The sequence below is a fragment of the Ambystoma mexicanum genome, chromosome 2p, assembly GCF_040938575.1.
Source record: "Ambystoma mexicanum isolate Mex_15411 chromosome 2p, UKY_AmexF1_1, whole genome shotgun sequence".
NCBI lineage: Eukaryota > Metazoa > Chordata > Amphibia > Caudata > Ambystomatidae > Ambystoma > Ambystoma mexicanum.
In genome coordinates, this window is record NC_090923.1 from 129,172,238 (window position 1) to 129,192,320 (window position 20,083).

Consider the following 20,083-nt stretch of genomic DNA (forward strand, 5'->3'; position numbering starts at 1 on the left):
AGGCTCGCCAGCGACTGGGAAACGCTTTGTTCACTTAGATTCACAGAATATCAGTTACTGGGGGGCTTCCTCTTAAAAACGCAGGGGTCCCCCCCGCGGACTCTATGAATGATGCGGGATGATCGTCGATTGCAAAATAAATATGAACAAAAGATTCTTTCATTTCACTTGTGAACAGAAGGTGATGCGTGAACTCTTTAAAACATGTTCGCGAATGTTTTGTTTTTATCCTGGATACATTTATGTTTGAGGCGTTAGTGATGTCATCCATAAATACCATCTGTTCACCCCGACAATGTCGATTTTCTTTTACACCAAATATTTTCTTGTATGTGCACAAGCTCCTCCAGCCCCCAACTCATCCTCCATCATGTACCCCCCCCACCAGATTGTTCCCACCCACCAATAGATTCACACGCAGGCCCCCATTCGTGCAGCCTTCCAGGGTCACCCTCAAGTAGCCATCCACACAGGTGCCCACCCATCACCAACCAGGCGCGCCCCGACCCATGCATACAGCCAAACATCCACCAGCCATGCTACCACCACCCATGCCTCTATCCACAAATCCGTGTATACACACTAACACCGACAATCAATCGCCCCACAACCATTCTTCCAGACTTCTGCTCGCCCATGCGTGTGTCAACAGACTCCCCAAACACACATTTCCTCGCTGACGTACATCGCCCCCCACTGACTGTTCCTTTACCCATCCTCAAAAAACATCATCCTCCTTGCCCTCATCCCGCATGGGTCCGCCCAACACACACACTGTCCTTTCCACACCCATGCCAACCGCTCCACCCTAAACGCACATCATCCCCACCTACCCCCATCGCCAACTCATATCCACACTGGAAAACCATGTTGTGGTGAACCTTTTTCTTTGCTTGTTCTGGAACATTAAGACTTTGTGTGATGGAAAGTTGTTTGATTTTCAGGGGGACAGTGAGTGGTTGAGTGACTTTGGGTGAATAGTGTTTGTTGCTGGGGTTAGTGGTGTGGGTGGTTGTGGGTTGGATGTGGATTACTGATAAAGGTGGCTGATTGTGGTGAAGGTGGGCGACTGTGGGCTACTGGTGAAGGTGGGCGACTGTGGGCTGCTGGTGAAGGTGGGCGACTGTGGGCTGCTGGTGAAGGTGGGCGACTGTGGGCTGCTGGTGAAGGTGGGCGACTGTGGGCTGCTGGTGAAGGTGGGCGACTGTGGGCTGCTGGTGAAGGTGGGCGACTGTGGGTCGCTGGTGAAGGTGGGCGACTGTGGGTCGCTGGTGAAGGTGGGCGACTGTGGGTCGCTGGTGTAGGTGGGCGACTGGGTCACTGGTGTAGGTGGATGATTGATAAAAATGGATTTCGAAAATCTGCTCTGGTGGAGTATTTTGGGAGACTGCCTTATTATAGTGAACAGGAAAGGCACTGAAAGGTTAGCCATACCCAATCAAGGTAGGTAGCAGAGTGGCAAAGCTTGGTCTCAGGATGGTTGAGTGGTCTAGGGCTACAATGTGTCCACACAGAGCAACACCAGTAATTGTAGTTAGACAGGTAAGTATACAAATATACCATCGTTTATTAGGCCTTTAAGCAAATAAAACTTCTAGTCAAATATTGTCACACCAATATTGTAAAACCGATCTATACATACACCCTTGGGTCAAATAGAATATCATTTGATTTAATGACTAGTAAAACACAAGTACTCAGATGCATTTGAAAAAGAAAGGACACTCCAGGACAATCCTGGGCAGCTTCCCTAGCAGTTAAAAGTTCCACCCTGAGCTGATTGGGGCCTTGTGCCCAAATGTCACCAGTTCCAAAGTAAATCCTTTACGGGTAGGCTTAAGAAGAGATTGGCAATGCTAGTCGTTATGATTAAGAAGTCAAAAAGTTAGATACATTTTAAAGTAAACTCACAAAGCCACACCCACAGTTCTAAGCATAGTCCTAAGACGTTATCCTTGACCAGGCCTCCCCCAACCAAAGTCAGGAAAGAGTGATGGAAGTGTATGAAAAGAAGTAATTGAACTTTATTCCCTTCTGGTCCGCCCCCTGGCCACACAAACCCCGTAGACATGCCCCCTCACACCCGCAATACAACTCTGATACCTGGGTCCCGGCGTTCCTCCATTCCACCCCCACCAATCTGTAAAAGCTGCATTTAAAATGACCCCGACTACCTTTATTCATTGTCCCCGACAATTAAGCACCCTCTCCTTTCTAATCACCAACCATTTGCACCTCTTCAGGGGCACGCTGACTATTAAAGCAATCCTTACTCATTAAGTGCACATTTAGCTGTGCATGCAGTAGTTTCCTGTTAAGTTGCTTAAATGCAAACGAAACATTCTGATGACTGCAGGAGCAGGGCTATGATGATGGGGCTTGGGAATGGGCTTTGTCCCACGCATGCCACTGACAAAATAACAGCAACCCAGTTGTGAGGTTGGAGCTGATCCAGCAAGTCTCCGGTTCTAATCCCCAGTAGGGAGAAACACACCTGCTGTTTAAGGGACCATTGTACCTCTGGTATTGTGAAGCCCGACAGCTGAAATAGTCTAATTTCGTCCTACGCTTTTATTTTAAAACAAAACCATTCTGGCATGGTTTGTTTTTCAAATAAAAGTATGGGAACTGTGAAACTTAATAATAAAAAAAACCAGAGCACCACTCCCTCCCATTTCAACCTTTGGATTTAGGGACAGGACTTTAACCTTATGGAGGACAGGTAGGGATTGAAAGGGGTAGCTTAACTTACTTTCCTGACTCACTTCTCCAGAGACTACTGCTGGTGTTTTGGAAACCAGTGGGGATACAACCCTCTGTGCTTGGTCCCATCGAGGAAGGCCCAGGGGTCACAGGTGGAGAGGTCACACAGTTTTGGTCCGTCCCGGTGCTTAGTAATCGCTTCCAAACAGCTCCCAGTATAAGACCAAACGAAAAAAGATGAACACGTCTGCGGGGCACACCACCTCAGGACACCTCCAGGGATTGAAGAAAGAGTGTTGCGGCAGGTGATCTTCAATAGACAAAGGAGTAGGCCCAGCACAGCTTCCGTTCTTGCAGGAAAGCTGAAAATGCAGGAACAGGGGACTTATTACACAAGTTGAAGATCTTCCAAGTTCCAAGGATGCACTCAGAAAAGGCAACTGCTTCTGCGTAGTTCAGCACTGGAGTCTGTCAGTCATCTCCAGGAGTTACCGTCAATGGGCTGGACATTTTCGTAGAGTTCTTGGCTCAAACGATGATCTGTCGAATGGCTAGCAGAAGCCCTCTTTGTATCCACAATTTGGGCTGGGAGCATGGCCAGCCCACCAGTGGTGAGGTTCTGTAGCATTCAAACAGTCAGTGGCTATCTAATCATGGATAACCACTGGCCAGCAACAGACCTTCAGGCACCCAGTATGTGAATTGGGACTAGGTCAGGCTATTCCAACTCAAGGCCTCAAGGACTGGAATCCTGACAGGTTTTCAGGATATGCTGCATTAATATTCAGGAGAATAAAATTGCATACATTTGTATGCAAATGTATCTCATGAATATTAATTAGGGCTATCCTGAAAATCGGATATGTTTCTGGCCCTTGGGGCCTGGAGTTGGACAACCTTGTATTTATTTTATTTGTATAGCGCAGACCAGGCCCGGAGGCTACGGGGCGCATAGCTTAAAAACAGTGGTTACAAACAATATGACATTTCAGATAACATTTAAATTGAACAAAGTAATCGGCACACTTTGGAGGTAAAGACAGGAGTACATAGGTAATCAAGTTTTCAGAATGCAACTTGGTCGTCTGATGTAACTAGCCAGCGTTTGGCTAGTTACATCAGTCCAACCTTCGACTAGACAGTCCCAGACCCTCCTCTTGCCACACACACAAACCACCCCTTAATCCGCGAAAGCCACAGCTTTCTCTGGAAAAGGGCATGCCATATAAAGGATTTCTTGACCTGTGAAGGCCGGAAGGCGGGCAAAGAACCATCGAAAAACCTCATGGCACAGCCATCTTAGGTAATGGTCACATTCAGTAGCTATTTGCAGTAAAGGCACAAATAAAATGTGTTCCAAAAACGATATATATGTCACTGTTGCCACCAGCGTTTAGGGTATATTGTAAAAGTAACCAACGCACCACTATACAACAGGTTATAATATGGATGCAAAGTATCCCAACTGCTTTGGGAAGATTGCTCAGCTGCAACGTGCTTGCCTTGGAAGCAGAACGAAACAAAGGAGCACAGGTTCGATCCCTGGGTCCGCGCTTCGAATCCTCTGGGTATTAAGCGCGTTATAAATAACCTATCATATCATTCACTGGTGATGTGTGAAATTGAAACAATACAAGAAATTCACGCAGAGGCAATGACTCTCAGTACTGATGGTGTAAGGTGCTAATCAGTTTCCCCGTAAGGACGGGCGAACAGGCAAGGGAAGTAAAGCAGAGGGCTTTACTAGCTTCCAAAATGTCCAGGGCAAGTTTCAAAACCAAGCAAAAAGAAAGGGTGTCCCTTACAAGTCTATGCTGGAAAGGCAGCAAGACGAAAATCTTTCCTAACAATTGTGGGTTGGTGGAGAAGGTGGTTGGTTGTGGTACTGTCCTCATTCATTAACACAAAGTAAAGGTGCACATGGACACCTTTAAGAGCAGCCTTGTGCGGGAAAATGCCTGCCATGCTATAAAGAATATCTTTGCTGGTACAGGCTCACGTCAACAGCAGAATTAGCGTAGGTATTGCTGGGGATTTCTAATTGGGCATAATGTGATGGTACCTAAAGATGAACCGCGGACAAAGAGGTGATGTAACGAATGCATTTCCATTTTATTTCTCGGACTATGCTACTTATGACCTGTACACACACTAGCAAATTTCCCACTTAATATAATGGTGCAATCGCCTACGGTGGCTTGCTTGTCCATATCAGAGCTTGCCCTCCTGCACTAAAAGAGCTGCTTTTCAAGGTGACTGTTCGTCATGCCGGCACTCCCTTCACATCCTGGACTTCAAATTGGGACTAGAAACTGTCACCAACTGTCTCCTATGTTATTGGGCCAAAACAAGAGGTAATGGCTGGAAGGTTTTGAATTGATCTTAACCTCTGGCATTGCTCTGTGCGACCATCGTTCTTTGCCTGCCAAGCCTTTACAAAAGGGAAGAGACACATGTAAACTAGGTTCGGTCCCACCCCAAAAGGGGCAGGCCAACCCGAGCTGCTTCGTCACATCCCTTCTGCACGAGGCGCCAAGCATACCCAACATGTTTTGGCTTCGTTGGGCCTCATTAGTGAGGAGTAGCTTGGGTCTCTAGGCTCAGTAGGCATAGGACCCACGTCTGGGCATAACCGTGCCACTCGGAGTGACTACAGCAAAACAAGAGGTGTGCTATGTGATTGGACAGCACACCTCAGCAGCTGCTGCGACAGCATTAGAGCGGCAGGTGGTGAACAAGATGGCACCTGCTTGCTGGCCGTAATGTCTTGTCGTCCAGGTCCTGAAAGAACCTTGCTCATCAGGGTTGCCGCCTCCTGATCATTATTCGTGCCTCCTGTTAGTAGAAACTGCCATTAATAAACAACTGCTATAGCCAAATTGGGTCGTCTTTCTCCCCCTCATCCAGATCTCTGTCCCTCCCCCCTTCCCTGAGCTGGCGTAATGAAGCCAAGTTTGCAAATGAAACATCATTTCTAAGACAAGCGCGTTGTCGGACGGTCTGGGGATGATGCCTGCCTGCTCCTGCTCGTTAGCAGCTGTCTCTTTAATTACTGCAGATGCTAACGAGATGCTAACAGCATATGGTGACAGGGAGAGCATTTGCTCTTTGCACCAAACTACAATTTATTTGAAAGTAGGCGAAGGGTGGGATAAAATTGACGTGGAAAGATTTCCCACTCCTTTCAAATGTAGAAGTCTTGGTCCTTCATCTGTACACGGTGCATTTAAAGTAACTGTCACAAATTAAATCCACTTTTTTTCTACTAAAGGATTATGGTGTGGGATTGCAGCCCAGAATGGTAACATTAGAGTTCTGTTCCATATTAAAAACAGATGAACCTCTACATGTACCTGAACCTGGAGTGAAAGTTAATTTTGCATGCATTAATAAATATTTTCTCCTCACGTGGGGGTGGGGGTGTCTATCTCTCTTCCGCAGGAGCCTCTCTCTGATATGGCGTCCCTACCCCTCTCAGGCTTGTGCCGGATCTACTGTTGTCCCGCAAGCTTCTAAAGACCCCCCGCTCTTCTTCCGTCCCTCTCCCCAGCTAATGCCCCTCTCTGCCGCTTTGACTGGCTGCCTGGTCCCTTCTGTGTCCTACAGGATACTTCTCACCCAGTCTACCCCTGCTCCCTCTACCCCAGCTTCCTCCTGGTCTCCTTGACCCCCCCCCCCTCCCTCCCTCAACCTGCGCTTGCCCTTCTGGACCCCCCCCTTTCCCCTGACCAGCCTGGCGACGTGTGCCTCCCCAACTAGCCTGGTCTACCCAGTCTTCGCACTTAGCATGTGGTCCTCACCCCGTTCCTCCCTGCTTCCCCTGGCACTTGGCCCCCGGGCCTCTCCTTAGCACTTGCCTAGCCCGAGGGGCCCTCCTCTTCCCCTCCTCCACCCCTGCACTTGTTGCCTCCCCCGCTCTTTGATCCCACCTTAGTATTATCCCTGCCGCCCAATCGGCACTCCCTCCCCCTGCACTTCTTTACTGCACTTGCATGATCCGAATGAAACAAGGCCTAGTAGGACTGGTGTTCTCTCCCCACCATACCCCCCCCCCTTTTTTGTCTTGTGGTGCCTTGAAACACCATTTGCTGTATAGGCGCTTTATAAATATCCAATAAATGTCCAAAAGAGATTACGCCTCTTTTTAGCAACAGTAATGAAAAATTGGCTGATCCGGTACATTAGAATGTTAACCCCAACACCATGCTTGAGTAGTAGTGAAAGAAATCTCATGGCAGTGACAAGCGACTATGCGTACCCCCACCCACAACGCCAACGAAAATCGGGTAACCTTTTGGACTTCCAAATGCCATACCCTAGTTGTATTCGGGAGCGTATCTGCTCTAAAACACAGTATTTTTTGTACATGTCTGGCACATGCCATAGCAGTGTTTAACAAATACATGAAATGACAAACCTGTCCCACCTGCACTGCTGGTGTCTCCTAGGCCCCAATTCCGGACCCATTCTAGACATAGAAGAAATACCATCTCTGTGTTAGTGGTAACATGTTTACAAAAACAATGGGAAAACAAGCCCCACTTCCACATGGGGGAGGGGGGGTCCTAGCAGGGTCCCAGAGTAGTGGGGCGTTCGTTTTTAAAAGCTTTTTATAAAGCCTCTATGGCTGCCTTTAGTCCTAGTATTTCTGGTCATCCTGCATTTCTTCAAAGACTAATTGAATGAGTCGCCTAAACCTTTCGAGCATTGCCATCACTCATTATCCTGGTTATTCAGAGTGTTGACCCGGTTGGTTTTCCTGGGGCTCAAATTCCGGAAGCGTTTGGTGTCCTACCCTCCTTAAGCTAATGTAGGTCTGAAGCACCCCCATTATGAGGCTGTAGTTCATAATTCAGAATAAATGAAACCATATTGTTCAGTCCAGAACATGAGCAATAGCTCGGTCTCCGTTTTGTCCACACCATTTAAAATACCAGTATGTAATCTGGCCCCTCTGTTCATTCCCATCGATACTGCCTTAGCAGAAGAAGCTCCAGAGTCCCTGCTGGATGTTCCCGGAATCTTTATACTCTATTGCACACTGCCAGCATCCAGGATCTGGGAATACCCCAGTGTCCACATGGAGGATATGGAAACATGTCGGGACAACCCCAAGCTCACCAAGCTATCCCAAGTGGTATCCAGCGATCGTAGTGAATACAAAATAAAGAATTCATTTTTAATGAATAAAAAACATGAAAAGATAACTAATCAAAATATATATATGTGGGGGTGGGGTAAGGGGTTAAATCTGGTGGGGAGAGGGTTGGGGTGGAGTTTTAAACATCGGGAAACAGTGGGAGGGGGTCTTAGGGAGGGCCCCTCCAAAAACAAAAATGTATCCGTATTTGTTTCATTGTTTTGGGTTCGGTAAAAATGTATTCTTTATTTATTCGTTCAAGCACATGGAACCGTCCCAAGTGTTCCCATATGCCCCGTCGCTCAGAAAGAACTCTAGGAGCGATAAACTAGCAACGCCCCTCTATCAAATGAGTATTACATGAAACCATCCAACAATGAGTGGGCATGTGAACCTTGACCTTTCTGCTCCCCCCTGCCCCAAATAATTTCAATTCTTTTGCATATTCTTTTTAGATTCATGTAATGTGTGCAGATTGAAAAATGTGCACTAGCCATTGGCTATTGACAATTGACTCTTGGGGGGGCAGGGGAGGGGGTGAGGGAGGGTAAGAGATGGTGTGGTGTTTCGGTGTAGAACTGAGGCAGCGAGTGACTCTTCATGACTGGCTAGTAGCTAGCGACTTGAATTTTTTTTTTGTTTTTAAAAAAAAAAAAAAAAATGGTATAGCATCAACACGCCCGCAAGCCTCGGGGTGCTCACTTGTCCAAGACAACAAACGCAAAAAACAGTGTGGGGGAGTGCGGAGGGATGAGGGAGAGGGAGAGTCCTAGATTCCTCCTCCATCAAACAAATGAGTTTACAAGGCTTTTTTAAATTTGGCAATTGATGGCAACTGCTTTAGAGACTGCGGAAGGTCATTCCAGACCCTCATTGCCCAAGCGTTAAAACTCAGGCCTCCAAAGCATTTTAAGGAGAATCTAGGCTGCATCAACAGGTCCTTGTTGTTTGAGCGTAAGGCACGTCTGTGCGGCAACCTCATGATGCATGAGATAAAGTAGCCTTGGGCTACAGTCCTACCCCTGTGAATCTACTGCAACATCTAAATGAACCAGTGCAGTGCCCTTCGGAAAATAATCAACTTAACCTGTGCTCTATTTGGACCCCATTCCTAGGTCACTCCAAACCAAAGCATTTCCCTTGCCCAGATGAGACGGTGAATGTCCCAGTTGGGAGCCTTTGGTCCAAACTGCACCTTCCGTATCTTTCATGAGTAACAATGTGGAAAGTCCACCTGCTCTGCAGCAATCGCCGAGACCCACCTTTATTTGTGTAAGGTTCTGAGTCCCACAGAGGATGAACACCCCAGCCCCCCCACTGCTCCCCCTGGCCTTTCTGGACGACCTGCCTGCAACTGTTCGGGTTCCAGCTGCATACATGACCCCCAGGGAGAAAGGGGAGGGGGTTACAATAACAAACACCAGAGCTGCTTCTCTTCTCACTTGGCTTCCTTGAATTCTTGAGTACTGTGGAGACATGAGCGTGCACAGAAACGGACAAAAAAAGCTGCTACCTTTTGCTTTCCCTCTTCACCCAGTCAGATTACAGAGTATTCCTCAGTACCTGGTCACTTCTTTGGAGACTTCTTTTTATGACAGTAGGACAAAAACAAGTTTTCTCCAGAGTACACACTGACATTTGCTTCCCTAATATCCCCAAATTGCTTTCCCTATCTAAACCTCACTATTTACAGTATCCATTCAGCTAGATCTACGGAGGTTTCCTCCTATCCATGCCCAACACATTCTTTGGCGCCTCCTCCTAATGGCTGTTACCATAGAGATTGTTCTCTGCAATACACGCTCACCGTAGTCGGTCAGAGTCACTAGATCGCATCTGCGCTAGCCCTTTTTCCAGGACCTGTTGTCCCCTTCTGGACCAATGTGCACCTTTACAGAGAAGACTCTCTCGCACTCATCTGGATATACGTGTCCCTTTTCTGATCATGATTGCACGCAGTTGATCACGTTAGAGGAGCTGGGCCCCACTTCTGATGCTCGCGTGCAGTAATGCCAGAAGGTTATTTACTCTAAGAATAGCTCAGAAAAGGCTCAGTGATGAAATCATGAACTGCAGCTTGTTCTGGGCAGTACCTACTTAGGGTGACTTCCAAGACCTCTTTCTAGAAACCAGAGTTAAGTCTAGCCAGATAAATGCAGTCCATAACTGGTCAGACCAACCCCATTCAACTGTAGCGAAATACAAGCACTTTGGCATTTAAACATTAAATCAGTCACTCTACCACTGGTGTCTCTGCTCCATGTCCCTCACAGATTATCACTAATGCCTCCACTTTTATTCTTCTTGCTTGAAGGTCCAAAAGGCATAGGGCCAGAGCTTCTAGTAAAACAGTCTTGCTGGTCCTGCATTTGTTGATGAAATGTGTTGGGATTGATATCCTATACTCTGACCTGGTGGACAGATGTATAGGAGGACAACCTAGCTTAGTGACTGGGACAACTCTGGGAGCCGTAGCCAAACCAGTTCAAGGTAGCAAAGTGACTGGGCAAGGCTAAGTCTCAAGAGGTGTGATCACGGCAAAGGGTCCTCCATGAAGAGAAACAATTACAAGTCAAGGAAATTGGACAAACAGTTATACAAATATGTATTTATTGCCATATAACACTATATAAAATGACTTCTAGCATGTAATTACACAAATGACTAATCCATGATACATACAATCACTAGAACAGGACAAAATACATAAGAAACCTGTGGAAAGGAAGGTAAATATTAGTATGCAGCTCTACATGTCCACAGAGATGCAACACTAACTTCAGAAGTCCAACCCTAAGATGTATGGGGCATTCTACCCAAAGGTTCCCCAAATTCCACACAGTTTTGTGAGGCGGGAAAAAGTTAGTGGAGGGCTCTTGGGGACAGATGAAGAGTTTTCATGCCTAGAAACACTTGTGTACAGGCGCGTTATAAATGACACATTATATTGTATCATTTCCAAAAGTAGAAGACAAGTTGTTCTAATTGATGTCCCAAACGTGGTCGCATGAGCAAGCATTGGCAAAGTCAAGTTATTTAAAAAGTTATGAAAGTTTTACAATGGAGAATGGGCTTACCGGTAAGTATCTTCACAACTCACCAGCCCTTTTGCGATTTTGCCTTCAGACTTTGCAGCTCTTCTGGTGGTTGCCTGGGGTACGTTTTCCCGCCTTTTCTTCCGGTCCCAGATGCACAGGAGCCGCAGGTGCAGAGCAATTTCCCAGACGGGACAGTGGCTGGTGCGACTGGTTCCCGTCGATGGATTCAGCAAACACCGGTGCAGCTCACTTCAGGACACAAGATCAGGCAAAACAATTTTCAACGACTGTTGCACAGTGACAGGAGTGTTGAGAATTGTTGTGGTCAGGTGCAGCCTCCGAACTTGGGCCCCATTGGTGACAGGATCCCAAAATATGGAGGGAAGGGTTCTTGTGGGACTACTTGACGATCCCCAAAGTTGCAGTCCTCAATGCAGAATGGTGACCTCTGCAGCATGGTGACCTCTGCAGCATGGTCGCCAAAACTCTGAGCTGGGTAGCCCACTTCCAAAAGCTATTCTTTGCAGGACTCGGAGCTGATGAAGATCACCTAAAAGACCGGGATCGTCCAGGACAGCAGCGAATGTTGGTCACCAGGCCTGCTTCCAACATTTCCACTGTCTCCTTATGTCTTGCAGAGACTTGGCTCCTTCAGGTTTCTTCTAGAATCTCTCTGGAACAGGCTCCAGGGTCCTCTTCTTATCCAAAAAGCAGTTAAGAGCCGAAACTCACACTAGCCAATCAAAGATCAGCCCCAAACAGACCTCAGCAATAGTCCAATCAGGACCACTGGTGGCACAGCAAATGCATACCATTCAAACACACAAACTAGTTTGTGGATTGGGACCAGACCGTCCCAACCCACTTCCTGGCAGCAAGCACACATAGCCCTGCAGTGGCCCGTGGAAAGCCCCTACTTTCCGAGGCACTAGAAATCCATGTAAAGATGTTCCTATCCTCTCAGGTCAAGAAGGGTTAATGACAAGAGGGCCAAGGGACAAACGAAAAACCTTGTGGCAAGGCCATGTTTGAACACTAGCCACAGTAGGTAGCCAAACACGTTAGGCTAAATAAAAATGCACACATTTCAAAAACTGCTGCCACCAGCTTATCCGTTGGCATATCTAGAGTAACCAAAAATCCTCTGAGTGTTAGTCTAAGGCTAAACTAAAAAAGTGCGCCCCATTGTATTGCATTGTAAGAAGCATTGTACAATAACAAGTTAACAAAGTGATGACAATGTAACCAGACGAAGGGACACAATGGTTCCCAGTACTGACAGCCAGAAGGACATGTCAGTTTACCCATCAGAAATGAGCAAAGGCCAGTGTAGCAAAGCTCAAGTCTTCACTGCACTGTAGAAAGTTTAGGTCGGATTAAAAAATACAAAAATAAAAAGCAGAACGTTTGGGGGTCCGTAGAAATAGAGGGAACAGTGATGTAAAGAGAAATCTTTCGTAACAAAAGGCAGTTACAGATAGTTCTCAACAGGGCTCCATTCCATCTAATCGGCATCCAAGCTTGCCACCTCCATCTTGAGCTGGGCATGTCGCCTCATTGACAAATGTGTTAAGCAAAAGTTCACGTACAAACCAAATACTCAGTCACTACCCTCGCCAGATACAATCTCTCCAGGAACCAGTTGAAACGTGCACCCTGCCTTCCTAAAAGTGAAGCTTTCATCACTCTTCTGGACAACCACTGACCAACCTTTCATTTAAAATTGTGCTTTTATAACGAGCTTAATACGGGGACCAGATTCGAAGCGTGAGCCCGGGATTCGAACCAGTGTTGCTATGCGTTTTCTTGCTTCCCTGAGCTATCCACCCCGCAAGACCTGACGGTGTGACTGAAGAAGCCACACGTCATGTGATGGGCAACCCGATCATAACAAGTGTGTCCACATTCTTCGTACCACTAGATCTTCAGCCTCCATTGACACCCCCATTGATTATTGTGGGAAGAAAAACTGGTGGCGCCCAATTGTAAGGGCACACTATGGTAGACTTTCTTGTGGAAACGTTGGCTCACATCCATGCACTATACGGCAACAGAAGAACTGCCCTCCAAATGTTTGACAACTATGTTATGACTACAGATGGCTTTACTTTTACTACCCATCATTCACCCTGGTTTGACACACTTCCAAACACCCTTGTAAACCCTCCTCCATGTGTTTCTCAGCCAATCCTCCAGGTTGGTACATTTAAGACGAAACGAGCATGGCACAGAATTGATCATATGGCAACTATTGGTGCCTACATGTGTGGGTTGTGTAACCTACTTAAGATTTGTTTAACACAAACATTTAGTGAACCTGTGCTTTCTAGTAAATCTTAAATGAACTTACTGATTAAAAAAAAAAGAAGAATTTTTAAGTGACGAGTTCTCCCTTCCACAGGCCGGCACGGGAAGACTAGCCACACACCCAGCAGTTACAAGTGAGAGGCCCACTGCCTGTGAATCTCGAAACTACGCTGATTACGGGACACTGCCACGTTTCGTTGGAAATGTAGCCCAGTTTGGGGCACGGGTGCTGATGAGCAGGGTTTAAGTTTGGCATGGCGGTCCATGCTCAGTCATGCCATAAATGTATTTAATGGACAAATGTCCGCTCGGGATGCCAAGCTGAGGGCTCATTCTCTGCAGGGAGCCATCCATGTGCTTTTCTGTGATCCTGTATCGAGTGGTCTTAAATAGTTCATGGATGGTTGGTATGTGCAAGTAGGTTCTTACTATGTTATGTTAATTGGGCTTGGGGGCTGGCAAGCACTGTTGCGTAGTGTTGGGTACGTTTTTCTAACGTCCTACTGGTGTGGGACTTCCTAAGAGACTCGGTATTGGGGATTAAGCTCTTAATTTAGGCCCTACACAGGTTGGTAGAGTGGCTGAACAGCCAGGCTCATTTTAGGAGGAAATTGTGAACTGCAGAGCAGTACCATGAAATCAGTTCACACAGGTATTCAAGTAAACACGTACTTAATGATATTAAAATATATTTATTTATATATAGAGAAGGTACACAAGCAAATCGAAAATGCTGCAACTAACAACATTCAATGTGAAATCGAATCAGTTAATATAAGAAACAATAATGCAGGTAAGAAACGTTTTCTATGCTTTACATATCCAGCACACAGTGACGTCAATTTAGGTCTGGATCAGCACTTGTATACCACCTTTTGCAAAATTGAGATGTGAGATGGGAGGCAAAGTTTCAAAGTTGGGTAGAACACAACTAGCGACTGTTAATAACAAGTACTTTCTCCCAGAGAGGTATAGGCAGTCTGTTTCCTAGCAATAAAAGCGTTCACAATTAAAACCTATGGAGGAACTAGCACTGCAAAAGCCAGGAAGCACCAATAATGGCACACACTAATTACAACCCAAGACCCACAGTACCTTGAAAGTGAAGAAGAAATTGTAGCTGGCTTCCATCTAGGTGCAATATTGCAGACCCTGATTCCTGCTCCTTGGTCGTAATGACAAAAGGGGGGCTTCTGCACCTTGGAGAAGGGGGGTCGGCAGCAATAGATTCAGCTCACTCCATCGGCTATGTGCTTTTGGTGCCTTTTTCTTGGCACCAAGAAGAAACGAATATCACTAATATCACCAGTTGTATTCTCTTCAATTACTCGGTCCTGAACTCAGCGAGGGGAGTTTTGGCGAAGATGCCTTCAAAGTTCCAGCCGGATTCAGTTTTAGGAAGATGATGCACTAAATAATTGGGATTCTGCAACCCAGGAAAATCACAGCAAGTCAGGGGATGGCCCAAAATGAAGGTCTTGAGGCTAGTGGGTCCCACCCGCCTAAGGGAGGAAGTTGTCCTTGGCGGGTCTTCCCCATCGATGTGAAAACAGGGTCTGTGCAACTGCAAGGCTTCACCGGTGCTCCTACGATCCTGAAAGCTGCTGCTGGCGTCTCTGCTCGTCTTCTGCTTCGGATTCCTTGTTCCAGTGGTTGACTCTGCCTGTGGCCCCAAAATCCTCACCTTTTTATACCCATGCATTCACACTCATAGAGCGGTCTGATGGACAGCCAGACGCCCGGTTAGAACTGGTTTCAGCCAGGCATACCTACAGACAAAGGACCGTGAAGTTTCAGGCTCCTTTCTCACTTCCTGCCTTCCCAGACGCACTGGAGCCTGGGCGGCTTCAGGGGAGTAGCCCACAAAAAGCAAAACCCACAAAGCACTCATATCTGCTCTAAAGGATAAAAGAAAAGCCCAGAAGGTACTGACAAACGAAAAATGACTAAAAAAGAAGAGGGCCATTTTGAGAAAATGGTCACCCATGGGTGCTGTACTGCAGCTGAGAAATCGGCCTACTAATAACCTGCCAAAGGGTTCTGGGTGTCAGAATGCAAAAAGCGTATGCCCCTATTAAACATATGGAGTTTGCCAGATTCCATAAAACAGTACAAATAAAAAATCCCAGTCTGAGAAAAAGAATGCGTGGCAAAATATTCCACTCTGGAGTTTAAAAAAAAAAAAGTCTAGCAAAAGTGCTGCGTGCCTCTTAGGTTAAAGGGAATTAGCATAGAAACTGAAAAGTCTCCCTAACACACGGCCTCCTAGAATCACTGTTGTGTATGCTGGGCTTGGAGGCTGGTACGCACTGTTGCATAGCCTTCTACAATCACTGGTGTGTATGCTGTGCTTGGGCACTGGTAAATAGACTTTCTTTGTAACTGGTCTTCCATCTTGATGCCGTTGGAACACTTTGCTATATACCTAGGGGCTAATCTTGCTGGTTCATTGAAATAGCAGGGGTGGAAGCGGGCTAGTTTTGGGCGGGCAGACGTCGTGCTTCTCAAGAGTCTTGCATCAGCTGACGTTCATCTGCCCAATCTGATACATGCAACTTGCTTGCGACTTGCTGCCATAGGCACCAAGTTCAACTACATGAACAGATATTTTGATTGAGTCATTGTCACCCACCTTCGCCATCGGTTGGCATCTATCAGCTAGGGTTCAGTATGTGTGTGTATGCATCATTCCACCTCTAGTCGCTGTCGGTTCTTTGTCGGGGACTGGCGTTGACTCCGGCCTGTAATCCTGTTAGAGACATGTGCTAACATCGCGACTCTCTGATTTCACTGGACTCTATTCTTTTTTTTTTTTTTTTTCTCTTGTGTCCAGGAGTGTGCAGGTGAACCCTTGTTCATGCTCTACTGTGCCATCAAGCAGCAAATGGAGAAGGGACCCATCGACGCCATCACCGGAGAGGCCCGCTACTCCCTGAGCGAAGACAAGCTCATCCGTCAGCAGATAGACTACAAAATGCTGGTTAGTTAAAAGTGGGAGCCTCACAAAAGGAGCCTTGATACCTTCTCGAGGCCCGTTAAGTGCGGCTTTGTAACACAGCCTTTAAAGTGCCGAGGTGTCTACGCAGAGAGCAGTGTGTTTTTCATTTGTGTTTCTCTCTCTTTCTCTCCCCTCTCTGTCGTACCAAACACTAATCTGCCCTGCTTAACATAATGGATTGAAGAAACCTTGCCTTGAGGAAGTCGCGCTGAGCGACGAGCCATGTTGCCGTTCACCTCAAGTAAGTTCCGCCGCAGCACCTTTTGCTCCCGCCTCGAATTTAAAACTACAGCAAGCCATTGGTTTAGAGCTAGACCGTTGACTGGTTGAGAAGGGACCCGTCGCGGATATTGTTGTGGCTGGTTTCTTCAATCCATTTTGTGAACCGAAGTTGGCCCGTATGCCTGGGCCTCTGGCTCAATGAGGAGCGCATGCGCAGCTCTGCTTTTCTCCCGTGGCATGAACAGGTTGTAAACTCTTGCGACTGCTTGTGTTCGATATGCCAGGGTCAGGAAAGTTTGCACGTTTGCCAGTAAAGGGTGAGACACTTGATGCATGTGTAATATAGGGGGGTCTGTAATTGTTTATAATGTGCTTAATACCCAGAGGTTTCTAAGCGCAGACTCGGGGATCGCACCTGCGTTGCTCTGTGTCATCTTGCTTCCAAGACAAGCGCGTTGCCCCTGAGCTATCCTCTGAAGACTGTTCCGGATGAAATGGGGCACTGCCCTAACTAGAGACTCTGTAGTTCCCAGAGGTGCTTTATGGTGGGGTGCATGATTTTGTCATATTTTTAGACATCCAATATGATGCGTTGGTGCCCTGCTGTGGGAAATTCTTCTTCTTCCTGTTTGGGCAAACTCCAAGGTTAACCTTCTCGTAACACTCTAGTTTATTATCTTCCTGCGCACCGCCTTCCCTACCTATTATGAGGAGTCCTCACCTCCTGCTCCTAGTCTCTCTGCCCTCTTTTCTCCTAGCCGATTCTGCTGCCTTGTTCTTCCCCCTCCCAGTTCCTGTCACCAGCTTGCACCAGTTGGGTCTCCTGGTAACAGTGCCATGCTTCTTTACCCCGCCCCTAATCTATTCCCTTGCTGGTGCTGCCCCAGCCTATGTGTGTCGCGGAGCCCCCTGCAGCATTAGTAGCCTGGGACCCTCTACTTTACTTTATACAGAGGATTCTGGGATGTCAATCATGGGTGTGGTCTGCCCCTTTGTAAAGACAGCAGGGTTTTCATAAAGGTTCTTCCACACTAAGACCTCTAACTTGATCACTGGGCCGTTACACAGCAGTAACGCCCCCTCCTAGTTTGCTTATTGGGCTTTGAAGTCCATGTTTTCCCCTTTATGACCGGTCGCCCTGTCTAATCTTGCTTAATAGGGAAGCTCAGCTATCCTGTTCTGCCACAGTATTTCCTTGAAACCTGAACTCTAATAAGCCATGCAACTTCACTCAAAACTTCTACAAGTGTGGTTATGTGATATGTATGTTCAGAAAAGCTTTTGGAAGAAACCATTACATGGCAAGAACAATGTTAACTTTGGTCCAAGCTTCGTTATCCGGAACTCCCTTTCGCTGTAATCGCATTAACTTGCTGGTTAATGTCATACCAGGCTTCATGGTTCAGACAATTATATCAACACATTTAATTATTGTTGGACAGGTCTTTAGCATCTGTTATTTAATGTGCCCGAGGCAGCTTAACTTGAGCATTTTGGTAACTAGTCTTAATGCCATACATTAATGCCCTCCATAGGAGAATGGGTTCTTGTACCACCTGCCCAGAAAAGTTTATTAATCCCTTTGAGAATAGATTTTAATGGTCTTGTGGCCCACACATTGCATAGTTTCATCCAAAATACCGTGTAAGATTTTTCCGCAAGGTCTAACTGGTGGAGAATGCGCTGCCAATTTATTTCTTGGTTGAAGTACATGCTATCCTTAGTCAAGGCCACCACACCACACCACACCATTTACATGACCTCTGCTTCACGAGAAATCTGCGGGGAAAGCTACTACCGTGAAAGCAGATGCCATCTTGGTGGTGGTTATTTTTTGGCTAACGGTCCTCATGCGAACACCTTATTCTGGTTCTCGGGTTTTGCTCTACCCTTAGGATTATGGCGAGTGGGAGAACGGGATGTGTACGAGTTCCTATTGCCTCAAATTGCAGCTCTTGTCCATCAACTTGTTGCCCTGCGTGGTGGCTCCAGTACTGTAGAAGCTAATAGAACCCAAACTATTAAACGGAGGATAGCACAGGGGCAAAGTGCTGGTCTTGGAAGCAAGACCACGCAGAGTAACAGAGGTACGAATCCCGGATCCGGTATTAGACGCGTTATAAAAAAAAGTAAATAAATAAACTTGGCAAGAAGTCTTGAGGGCCACAAATGTGAGCATTATAACATGCAATTTTAAATATATTGTTGTAATTTCTAAAAACTTAAATTTCATTTAAATCTTTTTCCAGTTGTGTCTTTTAATGCTCATTTAAGTATTGTGAAAACTAATAGCATTTTAAATTCAAACGCATTAGGCCAGTGTTCTCATGTAAAATTTGTCATGCTGTTGAAGGCCAATATGAGAGAAACTAAAGCTTTGTGAGAATCCATTTTTTTGTGTGCCATGACATCGGTTGTATTACAAGTGTGTATTGGACCTGACTAGAATTGATTTCACATTAATGGTACAAATGTTGAGTGGGCAGCAGCTGTGCAGTATTGGAAATTAACTGTGCTGTGTTGGTCGGTCTACCGCGACTGAAAGACTGAGATCACTGTGTCTGCTAATGCTTTTGGTGTAGATGGGTCTGTGGTTTTTGGTTGCTTCTAGTAAACTGTTTGTGCCCCACCCTCAGACATTGAACTGTGTGAACCCAGAGAACGAGAACGCCCCCGAGATTCCAGTGAAGGTTCTCAACTGCGACACGATCACTCAGGTGAAGGAGAAGCTCTTGGACGCGGTCTACAAAGGTGTGCCGTACTCCCAGAGGCCGAAAGCCAGCGACATGGATCTAGGTGAGGCGTTGGGGCATTGAAGGCCATCTCGTTTGCGCCCCTTAGGGCATGAAGCCGTGTGTGGAGCTAGGGCTGATTCACTTGGCACGCCACTCTGAGGGTGCTAATGGCGCGTTGCTTCCTAAGTTAGAAATAACTGTGTTCTGAGTTACACTAGTTTATGCCAGTAGGTCCTACTAGATTGGAGTTCACCAGCCGTGAACCATAAACTGGATTCCAGCTTCTAGACTAGAGGCACATGTTGGAATGTCCTGTTCACTAGTGCACCAAACTCCGGATTGGCCTATGTCACTTTGTTGAAACCATGAATGATATTGCTTGGGAGTGATTAACTGAGAATTGACCTTGCATTTTTAAGTTTGTGCAGCAAACCTGCAATGATTTGTAGGGAGTGGACATTTATGGTTCACATTCTTTGGCCTTCACAAATCTGATTCCAGCTGTAGAGAATACAATGGTAGTTCGAAACACCACTTGTTTGCTCACTGCTTCAAGACTAAACATGTGGCTTACCTGGCTACGCCCTACGTCTTGTGCCGAACCTCCTGAAATTCCTGAAACTCCTCAAGATCTTCCTCTTCTCCTCTTCCTTCTCTCTCCCTCTACCCCGCTAACCTAGCGCTCTCCTTTCCCTCTCTCGCTCTATTCCTTACAGCATGCTGACTGGCCGCCTGGTGCACCTCAGTCTCACTGGTCACTGGCGCTCCTGCCAGTCCTCTCGCACTTGCCTCAGGGCCTTGCACCCACCCTCACTCAACGCACTGGGAAATGTACCCAAGAGAGTGGCTCTCTGCACTTACCCCAGTCTCGACTGACCGGGTGCACTTGACCCTCCCCTCCCTGTGACCCCTCTATGCACTTCTCGATCCATACGCACCA

The 20,083-nt window shown here is 46.7% G+C and overlaps 1 protein-coding gene across 3 annotated transcripts in view; it reads left to right on the top strand.

Moving 5' to 3' along the window:
- PLXNA1 (plexin A1) overlaps positions 1-20,083 on the top strand; it is an 812,782-nt gene that overhangs the window by 753,197 nt on the left and 39,502 nt on the right. For 2 of the 3 annotated variants that reach the window (XM_069643382.1, XM_069643383.1), the window contains exons 24-26: positions 16,022-16,168; positions 16,371-16,427; positions 19,045-19,204. In XM_069643382.1, coding sequence (XP_069499483.1) covers positions 16,022-16,168; positions 16,371-16,427; positions 19,045-19,204 — 364 coding nt within the window. The remainder of the gene's footprint in view (positions 1-16,021; positions 16,169-16,370; positions 16,428-19,044; positions 19,205-20,083) is intronic. The other variant, XM_069643384.1, reaches the window with a different exon arrangement.